Source organism: Pseudophryne corroboree, chromosome 4 (assembly GCF_028390025.1).
Source record: "Pseudophryne corroboree isolate aPseCor3 chromosome 4, aPseCor3.hap2, whole genome shotgun sequence".
Classification (NCBI taxonomy): domain Eukaryota; kingdom Metazoa; phylum Chordata; class Amphibia; order Anura; family Myobatrachidae; genus Pseudophryne; species Pseudophryne corroboree.
Window position 1 is genome coordinate 244967710 of NC_086447.1, and position 22909 is coordinate 244990618.

A 22909-nucleotide genomic window follows, 5' to 3' on the forward strand; every position below is an offset into this window, starting at 1 on the left:
TCTGCAATTTCTGCCCTGAAAGGATGTAACCGAGGAATGGAATTGTGGGTACTTCGAAGGTGCACTTCTTGAGCTTACAAAATAGTTGATTCCTCCGTAAACGAGTTAGAACTTCTTTGACTTGTTCTCGATGGGTCTTCAGATCCCTAGAAAAAATGAGGATGTCATCCAAGTAAACCACCAAGCAGTCATAGAGGAGATCTCTGAAGATTTCATTAACGAATTCTTGAAAGACGGCTGGGGCATTACATAGGCCGAAAAAGGCATTACCAGATATTCGTAGTGGCCGTCGCGGGTATTAAAAGCCGTCTTCCATTCGTCACCTGGGCGAATACGTATAAGGTTGTAGGCTCCCCGTAAGTCCAGCTTAGTGAATACAGGAGCTCCTTTAACACGGTCGAACAGTTCTGGAATTACAGGTAATGGATATCTGTTCTTAATTGTAATGTCATTGAGACCTCTATAGTCAATACAGGGCCGCAGACCCCCATCCTTCTTTTTGACAAAGAAAAACCCTGCCACCATCCGGAGAGGTGGATGACCTAATGAACCCTTTTTCCAAGTTTTCCCGGATAAACTCCGACATGGCCTGAGTCTCAGGGAGTGAGAGCGGGTAGATTCGACCTCGGGGAGGAGTCTTGCCGGGTACCAGATCAATGGGACAATCCCAAGTGCGATGCGGAGGCAAGGTGTCCGCCCCATGCTTACTAAAAACATCTTGGAAGGCCTGGTATTCTGCAGGGAGGCTGGAAGGACTAGAAGAGCAGAGAGGTCTTACAGAGGGCAAACAGTTCTGGAAGCAGTCTCGTCCCCAGGAAAGAACATCCATGGTTTGCCAATCTATGTGGGGATTGTGTCTACTTAACCATGGAAATCCTAGGATCAGTTCGTGAGAGGCTTTGGGAATTACTAGGAAAGAGATGTTTTCTGAATGAAGAGCTCCAACCTTCATCTTAAGAGGAATTGTACGAAGAGTGATAATTCCCTCAGGAATATGACTTCCATCCACAGCAGTAATTGAGATGGTACGATCCAAACGGACCGTTTGTATCCCAGATCGTTTGACCAGAGCTGATGTAATAAAACTTTCGGCGGCTCCGGAGTCGAGTAGTGCAGGGATGAGAAGAGAGGAAGAAGGAAGCTCCAGGTGGGTTAACAAGACTGACTCTTTCTTGGCAAGTAATTCTGAGAATTCTCCTAGCTTGACCTCTCCGGCACAAGCTAGGAGCGGGCATTTCCCGGACGTTGGCTACAAGATTTAACAAAATGATCAGATGCACCACAGTACAGGCATAAGTTCCCTTTGTCGCCGTCTCTGACGTTCCTCGTTGGAAAGACGGGAACGATTGATCTGCATGGGTTCCTCAGTAGTTGGAGTAGATGGTGTTGGTGGAGGAACGACTCGAGGCCTGGGACGATCTGACCGTGATTTCTCCATACAGCGTTCTCTGTATCTTAAGTCTAATTTATTGCATAGGGAAATTAACTTATCCAACTTATCAGGTACGTCCAGAGTCGCGAGGTCATCTTTGATCTTCTCGGAGAGACCGCTCCAGAAAGCTGCGATGAGAGCCTCCTCATTCCAGTTCAGTTCAGAGGAGAGAATACGAAACTGGATCACGTACTGACTGACCGTACGCGTGCCCTGACGCAGGCGCAGGATCTCCAATGAGGCAGCAGAAGTCCTGCCCGGTTCGTCGAAGATTCTTCGAAAGGCGGCTACAAACTCAGAGTAGTTAGACAGGATTGGATCCGACCTCTCCCACAATGGTGACGCCCATTCCAACGCTTGCCCAGTAAGTAAAGAAATGATATAGGCTACCTTGGTTCGTGCTGATGGGAAACTGGCCGACTGTAGTTCGAACTGGATTTCACACTGGTTAAGAAACCCACGGCATTGTTTTGGATTCCCATCGAATTTACTGGGAGATGGCAAATGCAACCGTGGAAGTGGGCCTGGCACAGGAGAAAGCGGTACCGGAGGTGCTAATGTGGGAGCAGCTGTAGGAATGTGAGGAGCCGTCATGGCAACACAGAGAGAATCGAGACGTTCGGACATACTCTGCATGAACTGCACAATTTGAGATTGTGTGGCCTCCTGCTTACTTAAGCGAGACCAGATATCTGCAGTTGAATCTCCTCCTGAGGCCTGATCACCCGTCGAATCCATTTGGGCCAGTGCTTACTGTCACGTCTAGCAAAGTTTGGGGATCCGGCAGTTGAGACTTGCCCAAGGAGGTAGCAGGCTGGGGAAGAACAAAATGAGGGGGTTGGATATAGTTCCTTTGCATGGGATACGGAGCAATGAAGGATGTAGGCGGAGTTTGAGAGTCAATGGAAAGTATTTATTATGTACAGAGCAGAGGTAGAATACTGAGGTTGATGAACGGTGACTTGAGAACGTGGTCGTAGACAAAGAACTGTGGAACTGTGGGTGAGAGTAAAACGAGGCTGAAGACAAGAACCGTGGACTGCGACTTATGAGATGAAACTGCGGTAGAGGAGCTGAGAACTGTGGACGGTAGTTTGGGTCGTGACTGGAGACTGAGAACTGTAGACTGTGGCTTGAAAGATGAAGCTGGAGATAACGAGCTGAGGACTGTGAATGGTGGTTCGAGGACTTGGCTGGAAGCAAGAATCTGCGGACTGTGGCTTGGAGGACGAGGCAAGAGACCCGGGGTCGTCCGTGCCCAAAGGGTCTTACTGAACCGGGTTTTCCAAGAGCGTCTCCACGGGCAGCAGCAGGCTAGGAACGGGAAAACTGCAGCAGCAACTGAGAACTGGCAAAGCAGGGTTAGAAGTACCAGAATACAGCAGGAATCCTGGGAGCACAGGCTAAAGCACCTACAACAGGGTTGTAACTTGAAGCACTGGCATCCCTGTCCTAAACCAGCCCCCTTTTATAGGAAGAAGTCTCCCTGGATTGGCTGGAAAACTAGGAACAGGAATTATGTAAGAAACTTGGTCTCCAACATGGTGGCGCCCAGTAATGCAGACCTTTTCTGACAACATGCTGCTCACTGCCCCTGGTCTCCTAGGCAACGGCTTAGCGAGAGCGAGCTGCTGCAGCGGCGTCCCGCCACCACGAGCGGACCCCCTCAACGCCATTACCGCTGCCTGTACCCTTAAACCCAGCGCTGCAGCCCTCCACCACCGCTGCCCGGCCGCCCGTGAAGCCCGCCCCGCGGCCCCAGCGTTCCGGTAAGACCCCGGACGCTGACATCCCTGAGCCATTTTTCAAGAATTCTTCAGGAGATGAGCCCTCCTCCTTCTCAGGCAAACCAATGAAGCGGACATTGTTGCGCCGTAAGCGTCCCTCCATATCCGTTAGCTTTTTGCGCACATCAGTCATCTGAGACTCCAAAGCATCAGTACGTCGTCCCAACGGGGTGACAGAATCCTCGACATTGGAGATACGGGTCTCGGCCTCACCCACCCTCTCCCTCAGCCGCTGAAGGTCTTGATGGATAATGGAGAGGTCAGACTGCACCTGCCCAATTTTATCAGCCAAGCGAGCCTCACTAGCAGTCACGGCATCCAACACTCTCTGTAATGCAGCATCAGGCGATTCAGAGGAAGCAGAACTATATGCAGGAGATGGGGGCGATGCTTCAGATCGTATAGTCTCTCTTCTCTGCTGTTGAGGACCGGGATTACGAACAAACTTCTCCATCGCGCCCGCCGCCGCACTATGCTGGCGGCCTTTCACCATTTTGGATAACACAATGCCGCAACACTCGACCAGTAATATATATCAAAGGAAATGCAGGTAAAGAGAGGAGGTGCAGGCACCAGCACACTGTGAGAGGGCCAAGAGGTGCGGGAAATATATATATATATACAGGGAAGGACCAGTGTTCTCGGCTGTATCGCTGAATATCGGCAAATTGGATTTTGATAATTATGGACTGAAGCAGGGAATTAGGCAATATCCCACCTGAACAGTCGCTATCACTTTAAGGCACAGAGAGTCAAGTCCCACAATAGCGCCTCCTGGGCCTGACAAGGGAGCTCAATCCCTATATTAATATGGGCAGGAGCAGATAATTATACTGTCCAGGATAAGAGGAGGGGGGGGGGGGGGGAGGGTGATATCTCCCAGCACTGACTCCCAGCAATTGCACCCCCCGCAGCAGCAAATCAGTCCCCTGGATACCTGAGGTATATAGAATGCAGGCACAGAGAGCAGCAGGGGTCCGGGGAGCGGTCCGCGGGCCGATGGAGGCAGACACTGCAGGACGGGCAGGGCGGCCGCTCAGATGACACTCCAGGCGCCCGCACAGCTGAACGGAGCGGTGAGCACTTTCTCCTCACACTCGCTCGTAGCGGCTGCAGCGGGCGGTGGCTAGAGGCGGGGAGGCCGAACTTCCAGGAGAGCTTAAGCACGAGCCCGCAACGTCACAAGCGGGCCCAGCGCTCACCAGGGCTCACTCTCAGGATGGCTCTAAACGGCTGGGGAGACATCAGTAGCCGGTCCAAAGCACTCCAGGGGGGGGCACCAGTCATTCACCCAGCCACGGTCCACAGGTCAGTCCCAGGGGGAAACTCACGGATACTGTGGCTGGAGAGTTGCACAATGTGTGTGCTACTCCATGCCCGTCCTGGCTACTCCTCCCACCAACTTCAATTTTAAATGGCAGCCTACAAAGATCAAATATTTGGGGATCTATCTGACCTCCCGCTACGACTCTTTCTTCCATGAAAATTTTCCACCTCTTCTCACCAAAACACACGCTGACCCGACGTCCTGGAACAGTCTCTTTATTTTGTGGCTGGGTAGGATCATAGCGGTTAAAATGAGCATAGTCACCAAATGGCTCTATCTTTTTCAGATTCTCCCTGTGGCTGTCCCGGCCTCCTTCCTTCGTAATATCCAGCGAGCCCTCATTCGTTTTTCTTGGAATCATAGACCCCCCCGCGTCGCTGCCAACACTCTGAAAAGACCGACCTCCGCTGGCGGTAGGGGTCTTCCTGATGTCAAACTCTATTATCTAGCCTCCCATTTCTCCCATATTGTCACCTCTTATGCTCCTCCTTGGTCCGTTTCCTGGCTGGATATCAAATCAGCCTATCTCAACCTTCCGGACCTGACCCCCTTGTGGGGTTTGCCCTCTACCTCCCGGCCCCCGACATCCAAACTACTCCCCACTATTAGATTTAATCTTAGAATTTGGGACTCTCACTCTCTGAAAGTGGGTCTTACCACCACTCCCTCACCCTTGACCCCCATCTGGCAGAACCCTCTGTTTCCTCCTGGATTCTCGATTACGAGGTTCCGTGCATGGACACTGCTGGGCTTCAAATTCCCGATTGATTTTGCCGATCGGGGTTAATGGTTGTCCCTATCTGACCTCCAACAGAGGACCCCTTCGCACACTCTTAATCCCTTTCAATTCCTACAAATTTGTCACTTTTTAGGTTCCTTGCCCTCTTCTGCTTTGCTCCGTGACCTTACCCCCTTTGAGAGTTTATGTAAAAACTCCCATCTCTCCAAAGGCTTAATTTCCCAACTTTAATCCCTCCCATTAGATTCTTTCCTTCCCTCTTCCTGGTCCCACGAACTCGCTTGGGAGCATGATCTTGGGTCTCCCCCGGAGATCGAGGACTGGGAGAACATGAGACTGGGGATAGCTAAGAGCTCTATTGCTACTGCTTTCAAAGAGACGGCTTACAAGATCTACTACCGTTGGTACTATACCCCTGATAGACTCAATAAACTCTTTCCATCTTCCTCCCCTAACTGCTGGAGGAACTGCGGAAGTAGAGGCACTATGCTTCATATATGGTGGACCTGCACAATCATTGTTTCCTTCTGGAATCTAGTCCATTCCCTCCTGAATTCCCTTCTGGAATCTCCCGTGCTGAAAGACCCCTGGATCTTTTTACTGTGTTACCCTCCCCCGATGCTTGATAAATTCTCCCAAAAACTGACTACACATTCTAACTACGGCAAAATCGCTGATAGCTCTTAATTGGAAAAATCCCTCTCCCCCTTCTCTCCCGTCCCTTAAAGCCAAAATTTGGCATATTGCATCAGTGGAGAGGATTACATAATATCTCCATGATCGGGGTCACGTTTTTGAGCAGGTCTGTTGCTGAACGTAGATCGCCGCCTCCCCCCTCCTATTCTTAGCTCCGTCCGCAGCCCCATGGGCATCGTCTACCACTCCTCCTCTGTCTTTTCTTTTTTCTGCTCTCCTTTGCCCTTCTTTCTTAATCTATCTGTTTTCGAAATACGTACTGTACTCTGATTGCACCATGGTTCTCTCCCCCCCCCCCCCCCCCCCACACACACACACATTTGATAATTGGTTGCCTATGTTTCATTTTTTATTGTTCTTGTTCTTTATGCTAAAAATATGGTTTTGGCTGGACGTTGGTTTCCCTGACCGCTATTATATTGTTTAACCACTCTGTTCGACCATACAAAAATAAAGAATTTAAAAAAAAATATATATAACAACATGCTGCAGGGGAAGGGGGTGGGGGACTGTGGGGGTGTGGGGGGGTTGGGTAGACTGGTGGGTGAGAACATATTGGACAGGTTTAGTTAAGTATAAACTCATTAGTATAAACTTTGCAGGTGTAGAACAGTTCTATGGTATATACGGCACATTTGTGCAGTATGTGCCCAATCGTGACATCTGTATTGTGTACCATGCCTGTTAATTTGTTTCCAAGGGCAGAATTTCCCACCGAGGCAAAAGGTATGATCAACAAGGTGAGAGGCAGGTGCTCAGTTGCGCTACCTGCAGTAGTATTAAATAGTGTCTTTGCTTGCACTTTACACTCATTTTTTATTCTGTATTTCTATGCGAAATTCTATCCCCAAACTGATAATCTCATTACTTGAAGATAATGTTATTGATTGTCTTGTTCATCACCAGGACTGCCAAGAGATTTATTGGGCCCTGGCACAACATAGCATGTTAAAGGTGTAATGGTTAGCATTACTGCCTCACAGCACTAAGGTCATTGGTTCGATTCCCACCATGGCCCTAAGTGTGTGGAGTTTGTATATTCTCCCCGTACTTGCTTGGGTTTCCTCCGGGTACTCCGGTTTCCTTCCACAATCCAAAAATATACTGGTAGGTTAATTGGCTCCCAACAAAATTAACCCTAGTGTGTGTGTGTGTGTGTGTGTGTGTGTGTGTGTGTGTGTGTGTGTGTGTCTGTGTGTGTGTGTGTGTGTGTGTGTGTGTGTGTGTGTGTGTGTGTGTGTGTGTGTGTGTGTGTGTGTGTGTGCGTACATAGGGAATAAACATTGTAAGCTCCACTGGGGCAGGGACTGATGTGAATGGGCAAATATTCTCTGTAAAGCGCTGCGGAATATGTGTGCGCTATATAAATAATTGTTAATAAATAAATAAAATGAGTGGGAGCTTTAGAAATGCAATTTTTAGGTAAAAATGGCACTTGGGTGGTGTGCCATGACCACTGTAATGTGATCAGGCTCTCAATGTGCCACAGCCACTCGCCAGTCCTGATTATAAACTCCCCAGTGTTGGGAGGTACAGGTAAAGGTAACTCTAGCATGTGTGTTCTGGTACTTTATATCACGCATCACTACAGTAGGCGCAGACAGACGTTCCAGAACCTGTTCTAATTAGTGCACCATTCAATGTGCTAGGCAGATAAATACATATAGAGAAGCGTGAGTGTGCATATTCTGCGGCACATAATTGATCTTTAATGGAAGAAATGCTCAACTACTGTATAAACTTAGTAAATGTCTCATGAAAATAAAATATTCACAACTATGAACTGATGATAAAATATGATATAGATGATGATGATTATTATTATTATTATTATTATTATGAGCCATTTTTCATACAGTGGTAACATATTTAATGCTGTACAGTACATTGAGGTGCTCATGTCCCAATTCACTAAATGGGAAAAGTTTGGTTGTATGGATGGGTTTGGTATGATTTACCAGCGACCGGGATGCCGGCCATCAATATACTGACAACAAAATCCCGTCCGCCAGTTATGCTGGCAGCGGGGCGAGCGCAAAGAGTCCCCTTGCGGGCTTGCTGCGCTCGCCACAGGTTCTATTCCCACTCTATGGGTGTAGCGGACACCCACAAGTGGGAATAGTCCTGTTTGGCAGGTATTCCAGCTGCCGTCATTGCCAGCTGTCGAGATTCCGGCATCGGTATACTGAATGCCGGGATCCCTGAAAGTCGGCAACTAAAACATCTACCTTATTGACATGGGTACTTTACCCACACTAATAGATCCTCACGACAGTATGCAGTCATTGGGCGGTATTCAATTATTTTCACCCCCTTCCACACCCATTCTGTTTCAGCTGACGGGCGAGGTATCATCATTTCAGCTCGCTAACCCTGGGGTATCGAAGCGCCCTAACCCGCGATAACGGGGATCACTTTAGAAAGGAGATTGGGCGTGATATATCATTTGAATACCACCTAAAATGTTGGCAGTCACAATGTCAACATTTAGGGGGAAATTCAAATGTTTGAAAAGTCAGTTGGGAGTCTGTTTTTTCCTATCTAATAGACAGGAAATAAATAGACACCCAACCGACTTTTCAAACATTTGAATTTCCCCCTTAGAATGTCAACACCAGAATGTCAACATGCTGAAAATGTTGTCATAGAGTGGACAGGTACAATGTTGACAGTCCATGTTAGTGATAGGTTTAGGGTTTGACTGTGTATATGATCTTTGGTACAGAGTGAAAGCAGAGAAAGCGAAGTAGGCGGGCAGTGACAGATTAACTAAAAAGCTTAAATGATAACACACAGGGAGCAGACACCACTCACCAACACAAACTCCTCAAAGTCAATCTTTCCGTCTTTGTTGCGGTCAGCTGCTGCAAATATTTTCTCGATAATCTCTCGTACCCGGTAGCCAGGCAGCGGGAGGTTAGCCTCTTTGAACAATTCTTGGAGTTCGTAGTCGTTAACATACCCACTATTGTCAGCGTCTGCAGCAAGGAAACACAATCGTTGAGTTATTAAATAGTGTACAGTATTAGAGGGGGAACACAGATGAAGCACTGGACTTTTTACCAGTTCCTGCTGAAATGAATATACCCAGTATATTGTTAGACAAGATGAAGAATGCAGCATTCACAGATATATATCTACTTATTTTGCGAGTCCAAGTCTTTTCTATTTGCAAAATTAACTTCTTGATACGGGTTGCTTTGTACATTCCGGCTCGGCATTCAGGATACCGACTTCAAAATCCTGACAGCTGCCAATACCGACAGCCGGAATACCGTTGCAAGAAGGCTATTCCCACTCACGGAGTGGGAATAAATCCTGTGGCGAGCGCAGCGAGCCACCGAGCCCGCAGTGTGGCGAGCGCAGCAAATCCACAAGGGGACTCTTCGTGCTCGCCCCGCCGGCAAATCGTATGTAATCCATTGATACAAATGGTGGAGTTGTTATCCTGATGAAGATCTCTACTAGATTTAATCTACTAAAGCAACTCACAAAAGCCTGCGGTGGGCGACTTTCCACTCAGGGCTCCTCCTGCTGCTTTTACATATTTTATCACAGCTGCTGCGTACAAATACACAGCAGCAATTGCATCAATATCTGAATCAGGCCCCATCTTAGAAGAAAAGGGGGTGAGCATCTCCCACTGGAATGAGACCTATTACGTACAAGGTGCAACCACCGCATACCTCCCAACATGACCCTCTCCAGGAGGGACAGAATGCTCTGCTCCTGGACTTTCCTCTTAATGTATGATTGCCATCACCTGTGCTGTAACACCTTTCTTATCCATTATCCTGTTCAACACAGGTGCTGGCAATCATACATTAAGAGGTAAGTCCAGGAGCAGAGCATTGTGTCCCTCCTGGAGAGGGTCATGTTGGGAGGTATGCCACCGGCATGAACCAGCAGCAGCTGAGATGTACTGCATATGGGCTGAGGGGAGGAAGTGTGCAGACAGGTAAAGGGAAAGATGTGTGGGGTGACCGAATAAATATTGTTACTGACAATTACAATTATATATTATTATATAAATATATATATATATATATATATAATGTTCTTCCAGCACTGACAGATCCATGTCTACTATGTCCTTACATGCGTGTAACAGTAAGATCTGCTGTTTGGTGTTTGATCCCTATTGGCTGGATCTTTTCAGGTCACATGCACATGTACATGGGCCCTCATTCCGAGTTGTTCGCTTGTTGCCGAGTTTCGCTATATTGCGATTAGTCGCTTACTGCGCATGCGCTTAGTTATTTTACTCAAAAGTTAGGTATTTTACTCACGGCATAACGAGGATTTTTCATCGTTCTGGTGATCGGAGTGTGATTGACAGGAAGTGGGTGTTTCTGGGCGGAAACTGGCCGTTTTCCTGGCGTGTGTGAAAAAACGCAGGCGTTTCTGAAGAAACGGGGGAGTGTCTGGGCGAACGCTGGGTGTGTTTGTGACGTCAAACCAGGAACGAAACTGACTGAACTGATCGCAGTGTAGGAGTAGGTCTGGAGCTACTCAGAAACTGCTAAGAATATTCTATTCGCAATTCTGCTAATCTTTCGTTCGCAATTCTGCTAAGCTAAGATACACTCCCAGAGGGCGGCGGCCTAGCGCGTGCAATGCTGCTAAAAGCAGCTAGCGAGCGAACAACTCGGAATGAGGGCCATGGTCAGACAGGACAACATATCCCAATCAGATTGCTCAGTAGCTGTTTTTGGCAAATGCAAGCTGTAATTAGATCTAAAATAGCATATCTCTGTCAGGATTCCTTTGTATATATACATTACTCAGCATCCCCAGTTTTGCTAATTATTAATGAATTCAGTAAATAGTGTTACAAAGCTGTAATAATATAATTGATGTATTTTGTTTTATTTCAGGCTGTGGCAGATCTCAGGTGGAGGACCTTCTACCATGGACCTTGGAAAACTTTACGATGGTTCCCAGTTATACCTAGTTTCTTCTTTGGTGTTTGGAGTAGCATGCTAATTAGCCAGGCTACCATAATAAACAGCACAACCAGCATGGTAACTGGACCCTTCTGTACTCCTGCTCCAAGTCAACACTACATCAGAGAGAGTAACTGGTGTGGGGCTTGGGCCTGGCAAGGGAAGAACACGGCACTGCACTGCATCTGTATGACATTAGCACGCTAGTACTCTGTCTATCAGGCAATCCAGCTGGAGGAAGGGGAACTTTTTTCTGCTACTGGATTTAAGTACTGTATAATGTACCTAACAAAAGTGGACCTGACAGAGTTTAAAACTCTAGGGGCATAGGCGTATCTATAATGGGTGCAAGGTGTGCGGTGCAAACAGGCCCCTGGGTCCAGGGGGGCCTACACTGCACACCCCGCACCCATATTATTATACTGATCTCTCTGGTGGTCCAGTGTCAGCACGCTGAAATAAATCAATGGGAAAATGGCCACCCGCGGTCATTTTCTCAGTGTTTTGCGCATGCACAATAGAGATGTCCCGGGAATCAGTCAAAGAAATTGCCCTCCGGAAAACATAGATGATTTCCAATGCAATCAATGCAAAACGGAGATTTACTAACAGAAAAATTAATTGAAAATTGACCCAAACTAAAATATTTTTTTTTTTTAAAGTTGACTAAAAATTGAACAAACAATAGACTAATAAATGACAGGCATTTTTCACTTCTAAAACACATTCTATTGCCTAAACCTTCATTATGATGCCTATAAAAGTAGGACAGACGGACTCTATGCTGATATTTTTGCAATCGAGTGATTATTGCTAAACAGAGCAAGCAAATGCTTCACACTGCGCATATGCCAAAGTAATAGCCATTCGTATCACTACCTTTATGCAGAGTGACTGACAAGCACCATTTGTGCCATTGAACTCAGGCCCGTAGCGGTCGTGTTTGGGCATATGCGGACAGGCTGCCATGCTGCTTGGCCGTTGATTTACTTGAGCTGACGATTATCGAAGGAACTGCGTGTGCTCTGGGAATGTGTACAGAGTCGTCGGAACAGATGCACTAAGCCTGAAAAGTAATGTTTCACAGCGATAGAGTGCCAGCCAATCAGCTCCTAACTGCCATGCCACTGGCTGTGTTTGAAAAATGACAGGAGCCGATTGGCTTGTACTTTATCACCGTGATATTTATCACTTTTCAAGGCTTAGTAAATCTGGCCCTCATTCCCCTCACTCTCTCTCCTGCTCCCCTAAGGGCCATTGTAGTGACAGTGGCAGGGGGTCATGTGTGGGTGCAGGGATCAAGGTGTGGGTGGGGGAGTTGCACAAAGATATATCCTCCCCACCATGGTGCTGCCTCCTTTTCATCGCGGTAGTACTGCCTTCTCCTGGGCGCCAAAATTAGGATCTTTCTTGTCCCCCCCAACCTATAAATGTTCTGACGCCCGTGAATGTGTACACAGTTGCTGTGTCTTTGCAGTGGGCGTCTCTGTACTTTTCAGGGCTCTTGAGATTTTTGCACAATTTCATACATCATCAGCTTGCACAATCGCAACTGCGATCACTATAGCGTCTATCAATTAATCAAATGGCTCAGGGGGCACTGTGTCTGCACCCTACCATTGGAGATGTACTCAAACCATCACAGGCATCCTACCATCAGAGATGTACACACATCATTACAGGCATCCTACCATCAGAGATGTACACACACCATTGCAGACATCCCACCATCAGAGATGTACGCATACCATTACAGACATCCCACCATCAGAGATGTACACACACCATTACGGCGTCCTACCATCAGAGATGTACACACACCATTGCAGACATCCCACCATCAGAGATGTACGCACACCATTACAGGTGTCCTACCATCAGAGATGTACACACACCATTACAGGCGTCCTACCATCAGAGATGTACACACACCATTGCAGGCACCCCATCATCAGAGATGTACACACACCATTGCAGACATCCCACCATCAGAGATGTACGCACATCATTACAGGCGTCCTATCATCAGAGATGTATGCACACCATCACAGGCATCCTACCATCAGAGATGTACACACACCATTACAGGCGTCCTACCATCAGAGATGTACACACACCATTGCAGACATCCCACCATCAGAGATGTACACACACCATTGCAGACACCCCACCATCAGAGATGTACGCACACCATTACAGGCATCCTACCATCAGAGATGTACACACACCATTGCAGACACCCCACCATCAGAGATGTACACACACCACTGCAGACATCCCACCATCAGAGATGTACGCAAACCATCACAGGCGTCCCACCATCAGAGATGTATGCAAACCATCACAGGCATCCTATCATCAGAGATGTATGCACACCATCGCAGGCATCCTACCATCAGAGATGTATGCACACCATCGCAGGCATCCTACCATCAGAGATGTACACACACCATAGCAGACATCCCACCATCAGAGATGTACACACACCATTGCAGGCATCTTACCATCAGAGATGTACGCATACCATCGCAAGTATCCCACTATCGGAGATGTTCGCAAACCATCGCAGGCATGCCACCATCGGAGATGTATGCAAATCATCGCAAGCATTCTACCATTGGAGATGTACGCAAACCATCACAGGCATCCCACCATCAGATATGTACACACACCATTGCAGGCATCCCACCATCAGAGATGTACGCATACCATCGCAAGCATCCCACTATCGGAGATGTAGGCAAACCATCGCAGGCATGCCACCATCGGAGATGTACGCACAGCATCACAGGCATCCCACCATCAGAGATGTATGCATAGCATACCATCACAGGCATCCCACCATCGAAGATGTACGCCAACCAGAATTAGAGGAACTAAAGCAGTGTCTTGCATGTGGTATGATTTGTACAATAGAAAATGGTAGTCGGCTTTGGTCAATTTTTTTTTTACCGATTTTTATGCTCATTTTGAATGAACCTGACAAAACACTGACTGACTGTACACTTACAAAAGATCATCCAATATCAACATCAGATTAAAAATCGTAAAAAAAAAAAAAAAGCAACCAGAAATATGGGATTTTGGGGGTCATTCCGAGTTGATCGTAGCTGTGCTAAGTTTAGCACAGCTACGATTGCAAACTCAGACATGCGGGGGGATGCCCAGCACAGGGCTAGGCGTCCCCCCCCCCCCCCCGCACAAATACAAAAGCATCGCACAGCGGAGATGCCTTTGTATTTGAGGAGTAACTCCCGGCCAGCGCAGCTCCTCACGCAGCTGCCGCAGCCCGCCCCCCCCCCAACGGTCCGTCCACGCCTGCGTTGGCCGGGCCGCTCCCCCTAAACAGCCCCCTCCCGCCCCGCGACCGCCTCTGTCTTAGAGGCGATCGCTAGGCAACGATGACTGCCATGCGCCGGCGCACTGCGGCGCTGGCGCATGCGCAGTTCCGACCCGATCGCACGGCTGCGAAGAAGTGCAGCGTGCGATCGGGTCGGAATGACCCCCTTTGTCCCTGAAACACCCAGTCAATGTTGGACAATTTTTAGATCGGTTTTAGTTAGAAGAAAAATAGTAAATGTACCCCTAGATCACTGAGTCAGACTGTGTTATAATGCTGCTATATTTTACAGCATTGTATCTGCTCAAAGTACAATGTATAGTAGTGTCGTACGTTCATAAAAAGGAATTGCTTTCTTTACAGATCAAAGATAAATCAAATAGTTTCCAACCGAGGAACTTTATTACTTTATTAACTAAAAAATAATCTGTAACCAGCACTGAAGTGTCAGCTGTAGTCATACATCTTCCCAGCCTTCTCCAGGATAATGCTGACAAATGGGGCCAGATAATATTCCAATGGCATCCTAGCTTTTACAGGTGGAAGATGTAGATTCCTATGGTGATATAATTTGTGTAAGCAGTGCATAGCCATAGAGACTCTAGATATCACAGATGCAAAGGCAATAGTTATATGGGGTACCAATGGTTGTCCAGCAAATGTACATGGCTTTTGGTTGATTATGCATATTACCTCTGCATTCAGGGGTGTAGCGAGGGTGGCGCCAGAAAAGTTAAGAGGGCGCGCTGCTGCCTGCCCCCTCTCTCTACCTGCTAAACCACTGGCCATTGTACAGGCAGCCGCAGAGCGGGAGGAGGAGAAGCAGAGGGGGCACACACTGGCTTGGACTCGGAGTCTAGGTAGGGAACAGGGCAGGAGACACTAACAGCCGGCACATGCCGCAGCTCTGCCCGCTCTTTATGTGTCTCACTGTCTGCTTGTAGCTGTGAAGCAGGATTACTTCTATCCTGCTACACCACTCTCTGTCCCTGCAACTCTCTCTGTCCCAACTGCTGCAGCAGCACCTCTTCTGGCCCCAGCTGCTGCAGCACCTCTTTCTAGCCCAGCTTCTACAGCACCTCTCTCTGACCTGGCTGTCTTAGCACCCCTCTCTGCCCCGGCTGCAACAGCACCTCTCTCTGCATTAGTAGCTGCAGAGTAACATGTATTGTTGTACTGTGTGGCATAAAGAGTATAAGCGGCTCCACTGTGGCGTAAAGTGTATAAGGGGTACTACTGTGTGGTGTAATGTGAATAACAGACAATTCTGTGCAGTGTAATGTGAGTTTGTACTATTCTGTGGCCACACCCCTTCCTCATGAAGCCATGCCCCTATATTTTTGTTGCGCGCCTTTGTTGCGCACTGTCCCTATTTTAAACATGGGGGCGTCCAAAGAAAACTTTTACCCTAAGCTCCACAAGGTCTAGAACCGGCCCTGCCACCAATTTAGTATTTTTAAATATTTTTTCTTTTCAAATGTAACATGCACCCAATTCAGTACAGGGGAGGGGGCGCTGAAACATACTTTTGCTCCAGGCACCATGGCACCTAGCTACACCTCTGTCTGCATTTTTTTTGATAATAGGATGCTAACGTAAATGTGTGAAGAGATCCTGCTTCTACTGTGCCATATGCCATTTACTTGTGCTACTGAGCCTACTCCCAAGTCAAACATTGCAACAAAAGCCCAGCGGCCTCTGAAGCTGCAAAAAAAAACATCTACCAGGGATATTAATTCAGAGAAAAAAATTATTCAAAGAACACAATGGATGGATTTTACATCTCATAATTATATCCAAAATAAATGTATGAAGCAGCAGTAATCACTCACACAATCAAATGCTCTGAGACTGGCCATTCTGTACACCTAAAGATTTATTGTTTAACCTGGCTGCTTGGAATAAAAACCTGATAATGTATGAAGCAAAAGTGGTCAATCAGACAAACTGGTTAAAACATACCTCCCAACATGACCCTCTCCAGGAGGGACACAATGCTCTGCTCCTGGACTTCCCTGTTAATCTATGATTGCCCTCACCTGTGCTGAAACGGGATACGGTCTGAAGATCGACAGTGTCTAGGTCGACAATGTTTAGGTCGACCACTATAGGTTGACAGTCACTAGGTCGACATGGATGGAAGGTCGACAGGGTTTCTAGGTCGACATGTGCTAGGTCGACAGGTCTAAAGGTCGACATGAGTTTTTCACATTTTTTTTATTTTTTATTTTTCATACTTAACGATCCACGTGGACTACGATTGGAATGGTAAAGTGTGCCGAGCGAAGCGGTAGCGGAGCGAAGGCACCATGCCCGAAGCATGGCGAGCGAAGCGAGCCATGCAAGGGGACGCGGTGCACTAATTTGGGATCCCGGTCACTCTACGAAGAAAACGACACAAAAAAAAAAGTTTTTTCTCATGTCGACCTTTAGACCTGTCGACCTAGCACATGTCGACCTAGAAACCCTGTCGACCTTCCATCCATGTCGACCTAGTGACTGTTGACCTATAGTGGTCGACCTAAACATTGTCGACCTAGATACTGTCGATAAAACGAACCACACCCGCTGAAACACCTTTCTTGTCCATTAACCTGTTCTGCACAGGTGCCGCCAATCATAAATGAAGAGAAAAGTCCAGGAGCAGAGCATTGTGTCCCTCCTGGAGAGGGTCATGCATACGCGCACGCAGGGGGGGTTTCCGAGTACCTAGAACCCCCCCCCCGGCCGCCGATCTATCGTGGGGAACCGAGCATCTAACGTATTTCTACTTCTGCAGAAATAGGTAAAACCTCCCCCACATCCCCACAGTAAGCGGCGGCAGACAGTAGTGATCTGCCCTGCCTGCTGAGCGGCGACAGCGGAAGCTGACCGCCACAGGTACAGCGGGACAGTGCCGCTGCTGAGAGCCGGGGTTCAGTGAGGACAGCCAGCGGCAGCAGCGGAGGCTGACCGCGGCTGTTACAGGGCAGGAGCGTCTTGAGGCTGGCCGCAGCGCTCAGGCTGGAATGAGTGGAAAGCAGCTCCTCTCAGGCGATGTGCGAGAGGTGAGAGGATCTGGTACAGCTACACTAGCGGCGCTGCTTGTAACTTCATTCCCGGCCAGGCACTGACTCCATATCTCTGTGAAGCACAGCAAGGTGAGACGTGCCGGGGGCGGGCGCCGGTACTCAATAGCAGTGACCAGGGGGACTGCTGTCCATCTATGCGGGAGGGGAGAATGTCGGTGCTGTGTATTTCTGTCTATGGGGAGGGGAAGAATGTCGGTGCTGTGTCTGTCTATGGGGAGGAATGTCGGTGCTGTGTCTGTCTCTGGGGAGGGGGGAATGTCGGTGCTGTGTATTTCTGTCTATGGGGAGGGGATGACTGTCGGTGCTGTGTCTGTCTGTTTATGGGGAGCAGAGGAATGTCGGTGCTGTCTTTCTGTCTATGGAGGGAAAGAGGGTTGCTGGGGAGGAAATTATGTTCCCATGTTGTCTGTCCTATGGAGGGTATTCAGAGCCAGTTAACCTACCAGTATATTTTTGGATTGTGGGGTGAAACCGGAGTACCCAGAAAAATCCCAAGCAAGTACAGGGAGAATATACAAACTCCACACAGTTCCCATGTTGGGATTCGATCCCATGACCTCATTACACCATCCATACTGCTGTACAGTCGATAGAGAGTTGACATTGGATATTGCTAATGTGTCTTAGCACAATGGTTAAAAATACGTAAATCATGACAGCGCTGAATGTAATAAGTTGCAGCTAAATAGTTCACTTTAATCACTACATGGTTCCACAGTATGCAACTAAATTATAAAATAATTCCTTTTAGCGTATACCTTATACAATTCCCATAAAGTAATACATTTTCTCTAACGTCCTAAGTGGATGCTGGGGACTCCGTAAGGACCATGGGGATTAGCGGCTCCGCAGGAGACTGGGCACAACTAAAGAAAGCTTTAGGACTACCTGGTGTGCACTGGCTCCTCCCACTAAGACCGTCCTCCAGACCTCAGTTAGATTCTTGTGCCCGGCTGAGCTGGATGCACACTAGGGGCTCTCCTGAGCTCCTAGAAAGAAAGTATATTTTAGGTTTTTTATTTTACAGTGAGATCTGCTGGCAACAGACTCACTGCAGCGAGGGACTAAGGGGAGAAGAAGCGAACCTACCTAACTGGTGGTAGCTTGGGCTTCTTAGGCTACTGGACACCATTAGCTCCAGAGGGATCGACCGCATGGAACCGGCCATTGATGTTCGGATCCGGAGCCGCGCCGCCGGCCCCCTTACAGAGCCAGAAGCAAGAAGAGTCCGGAAAATCGGCGGCAGAAGACATCAGTCTTCACCAAGGTAGCGCACAGCACTGCAGCTGTGCGCTATTGCTCCTCATACACACTTCACACTCCGGTCACTGAGGGTGCAGGGCGCTGGGGGGGGGGGCGCCCTGAGCAGCAATAAAAACACCTTGGCTGGCAAATATATCACAATATATAGCCCCAGAGGCTATATATGTGATAAATACCCCTGCCAGAATCCATAAAAAAGCGGGAGAAAAGTCTGCGAAAAAGGGGCGGAGCTATCTCCCTCAGCACACTGGCGCCATTTTCTCTTCACAGTGCAGCTGGAAGACAGCTCCCCAGGCTCTCCCCTGTAGTTTTCAGGCTCAAAGGGTTAAAAAGAGAGGGGGGGCACTAAATTTAGGCGCAATATTGTTTATACAAGCAGCTATTGGGGGAAAAATCACTCAGTTATAGTGTTAATCCCTGCATTATATAGCGCTCTGGAGTGTGCTGGCATACTCTCTCTCTGTCTCCCCAAAGGACTTTGTGGGGTCCTGTCCTCAGTCAGAGCATTCCCTGTGTGTGTGCTGTGTGTCGGTACGGCTGTGTCGACATGTGGGTTGAGGAAGGTTACGTGGAGGTGGAGCAGAGGCCGATAAATGGGATGTCGCCCCCTGTGGGGCCGACACCAGAGTGGATGGATAGCTGGAAGGTATTAACCGACAATGTCAACTCCTTACATAGAAGGCTGGATGACGTAAAACAGCGGTGGGACAACCGGCTTCTCAGCCCACGCCTGCCCAGGCGTCTCAAAGGCCATCAGGGGCTCAAAAAAGCGCCCGTTACCTCAGAAAGCAGACACAGATGTCGACACGGAGTCTGACTCCAGTGTCGACGAGGTTGAGACATATACACAATCCACTAGGAACATCCGTTACATGATCTCGGCAATGAAAAATGTGTTACGCATTTCTGACATGAACCCAAGTACCACATAAAAGGGGTTTTATTTTTGGGGAGAAAAAGCAGCCAGTGTTTTGTTCCCCCATCAGATGAATGAATGAAGTGTGTAAAGTAGCGTGGGTTCCCCCGATAAGAAACTGGTAATTTCAAAAAAGTTACTGATGGCGTACCCTTTCCCGCCAGAGGATAGGTCACGTTGGGAGATATCCCTTAGGGTGGATAAGGCGCTCACACGTTTGTAAAAAAAGGTGGCACTGCCGTCTTAGGATACGGCCACCTTGAAGGAGCCTGCTGATAAAAAGCAGGAGGCTATCCTGAAGTCTGTAAATACACACTCAGGTTATATACTGAGACCTGCAATTGCCTCAGCATAATAGTGCTGCTGCAGCGTGGTCTGATACCCAGTCAGATAATATTAAAACTCTAAGACAGGGATAATAGTTTGCTAACATAGAGCATATTAAAGACGTCGTCTTAGATATAAAGGATGCACAGAGGGATATTTGCCGGCTGGCATCCAGAATTAATGCAATGTCCATTCTGCCAGGAGGGTATTAGAAACCCGGCAGTGGACAGGTGATGCTGCCTATAAAAGGCACATGGAGATTCTGCCTTATAAGGGTGAGGAATTGTTTGGGGATGGTCTCTGGGACCTCGTATCCACAGCAACAGCTGGGAAGAAAAATTTTACCTCAGGTTTCCTCACAGCCTAAGAAAGCACTGTATTTTCAGGTACAGTCCTTTCGGCTTCAGAAAAGCAAGCGGGTCAAAGGCGCTTCCTTTCTGCACAGAGACAAGGGAAGAAGGAAAAAGCTGCACCAGCAGCCAGTTCCCAGGATCAAAAATCTTCCCCCGCTTCCTCTGAGTCCACCGCATGACGTTGGGGCTCCACAGGTGAAGACAGGTGCGGTAGGGGCGCGTCTCGGGAACTTCAGGGACCAGTGGGCTTGCCCACAGGTGGATCCCTAGGTTCTGCAAATAGTATCACAGGGATACAGGCTGGAGTTCGAGGCGACTCCCCCTCGCCGTTACCTCACATCAGTCTTGCCTGCTGCCCTCGGAGAAAGGTAGTACTGGCGGCAATTCACAAGCTGTACTTCCAGCAGGTGAAATCAAGGTACCCCTCCTTCAACAAGGCTGGGGTTACTATTCCAAAATGTTGTGGTACTGAAACCAGACGGTTCGGTGAGACCCATTCTAAAATTGAATGCCTTGAACACTTATATACGAAGGTTCAAGTTCAAAATGGAATCGCTCAGGGCGATTATTGCAAGCCTGGAGAAGTTCATGGTATCACTGGACATCAAGGATGCTTACCTGCATGTCCCTATTTACCCTCTTCACCAGGAGTACCTCAAAATTGTGGTACAGGATTGTCATTACCAATTCCAGACGTTGCCGTTGGTCGGTCCCCGGCACAGAGGTATTTACCAAGGTAATGGCCGAAATAATTATCCCGTACTTGGACGATCTCCTTATAAAGGCGAGGTCCAGGGAGCAGTTGTTCGGCGGAGTAGCACTATCTCGGAAAGTGCTACAACAGCACGGCTGGATTCTGAATATTCCAAAGTCGCAGCTGGTTCCTACGACGCGTCTCCTGTTCCTGGGTATGGTTCTGGACACAGAACAGGATAAAAAGGGTTTCTCCCAGAGGAGAAGTCCAAGGAGTTGTCGTCTCTAGACAGAGACCTCCTAATACGTATACAGGTGTCGGTGCATCAATGCACGCGAGCCCTGGGAAGGATGGTAGCTTCTTACGAAGAAATTCCATTCGCCAGGTCCCATGCAAGGATTTTCCAGTGGGATCTGTTGGACAAGTGGTCCGGGTCGCATCTTCAGATGCATCGGCGGATAACCCTGTCTCCAAGGGCCAGGGTGTCGCTGTTGTGGTGGCTGCAGAGTGCTCATCTTCTAGGGGGCCGCAGATTCGGCATACAGGACTGGGTCCTGGTGACCACGGATGCCAGCCTTCAATGCTGGGGGGCAGTCACACAGGGAAGAAACTTCCAAGGCTATGGAAAAGTCAGGAGACTTCCCTAAATATAAATATTCTGGAACTAAGGGCCATTTACAATGCCCTAAGTCAGGCTAGACCCCCGCTTCAAAACCGGCCGGTGCTGATCCAGTCAGACAACATCACGGCGGTCGCTCATGTAAACCGACAGGGCGGCACAAGAAGCAGGATGGCGATGGCAGAAGCCACAAGGATTCTCCGATGGGCGGAAAATCATGTGTTAGCACTGTCAGCAGTGTTCATTCCCGGAGTGGACAACTGAGAAGCAGACTTTCTCAGAAGACACGACCTCCACCCGGGAGAGTGGGGACTTCATCCAGAAGTTTTCCAAATGATTGTACACCATTGGGAAAGGCCACAGGTGGACATGATGGCGTCCCGCCTCAACAAAAAGCTACAAAGATATTGCGCCAGGTCAAGGGACCCTCAGGCGATAGCTGTGGACGCTCTGGTAACACCGTGGGTGTACCAGTCGGTGTATGTGTTCCCTTCTCTGCCTCTCTTACCCAGGGTAATGAGAATAATAAGAAGGAGAGGAGTAAGTACTATACTCATTGTTCCGGGTTGGCCAAGAAGAGCTGGGTAACCAGAACTCCAAGAAATTATCTCAGAGGACCCATGGCCTCTGCCGCTCAGACAGGACCTGCTGCAGCAGGGGGCCTGTCTGTTCCAAGACGTACCGCGGCTGCGTTTGACGGCATGGCGGTTGAACGCCGGATCCTGAAGGAAAAGGGCATTCCGGAGGAAGTTATCCCTAAGCTATTTAAAGCTAGGAAAGAAGTGAACGCAAACCATTATCACCGCATATGGTGGAAATATGTTGCGTGCTGTGAGGCCAGGAAGGCCCCAAAGGAGAAATGTCAGCTAGGTCGATTTCTGCACTTCCTACAGTCAGAGGTGACTAGGGGCCTAAAATTGGGTTCCATGAAGGTCCAGATTTCGGCTCTATCGATTTTCTCCCAAAATAGAACTGGCTTCACTGCCTGAAGTTCGGACTTTTGTTAAGGGAGTGCTGCATAGTCAGCCCCCGTTTGTGCCTCCAGTGGCACCGTGGGATCTCAACGTAGTGTTGGATTTCCTGAAGTCGCATTGAGTTGAGCCACTTAAATCCGTGGAGCTACAATACCTCACGTGGAAAGTGGTCATGCTGTGGGCCTTGGCGTCGGCCAGGCGTGTATCAGAATTGGCGGTTTTGTCATGCAAAAGCCCTTATCTGTATTTTATATGGATAAGGCGGAATTGAGGACTCGTTCCCAATTCCTTCCTAAGGTGGTATCAGTTTTTCATGTGAACCAACCTATTGTGGTGCCTGCGGCTACTTGGGACTTGGAGGATTCCAAGTTTTCTGGACGTAGTCAGGGCCCTGAAAAATATATGTTTCCAGGACGGCTGGAGTC

At 48.4% G+C, this 22909-nt stretch overlaps 1 protein-coding gene across 2 annotated transcripts in view; it reads right to left on the bottom strand.

Moving 5' to 3' along the window:
- Positions 1-22909, bottom strand: part of PLS1 (plastin 1) — a 285009-nt gene that overhangs the window by 109174 nt on the left and 152926 nt on the right. For both annotated transcript variants that reach the window (XM_063915993.1, XM_063915994.1), the window contains exon 3: positions 8796-8959. In XM_063915993.1, the coding sequence (XP_063772063.1) occupies positions 8796-8959 (164 nt within the window). The remainder of the gene's footprint in view (positions 1-8795; positions 8960-22909) is intronic.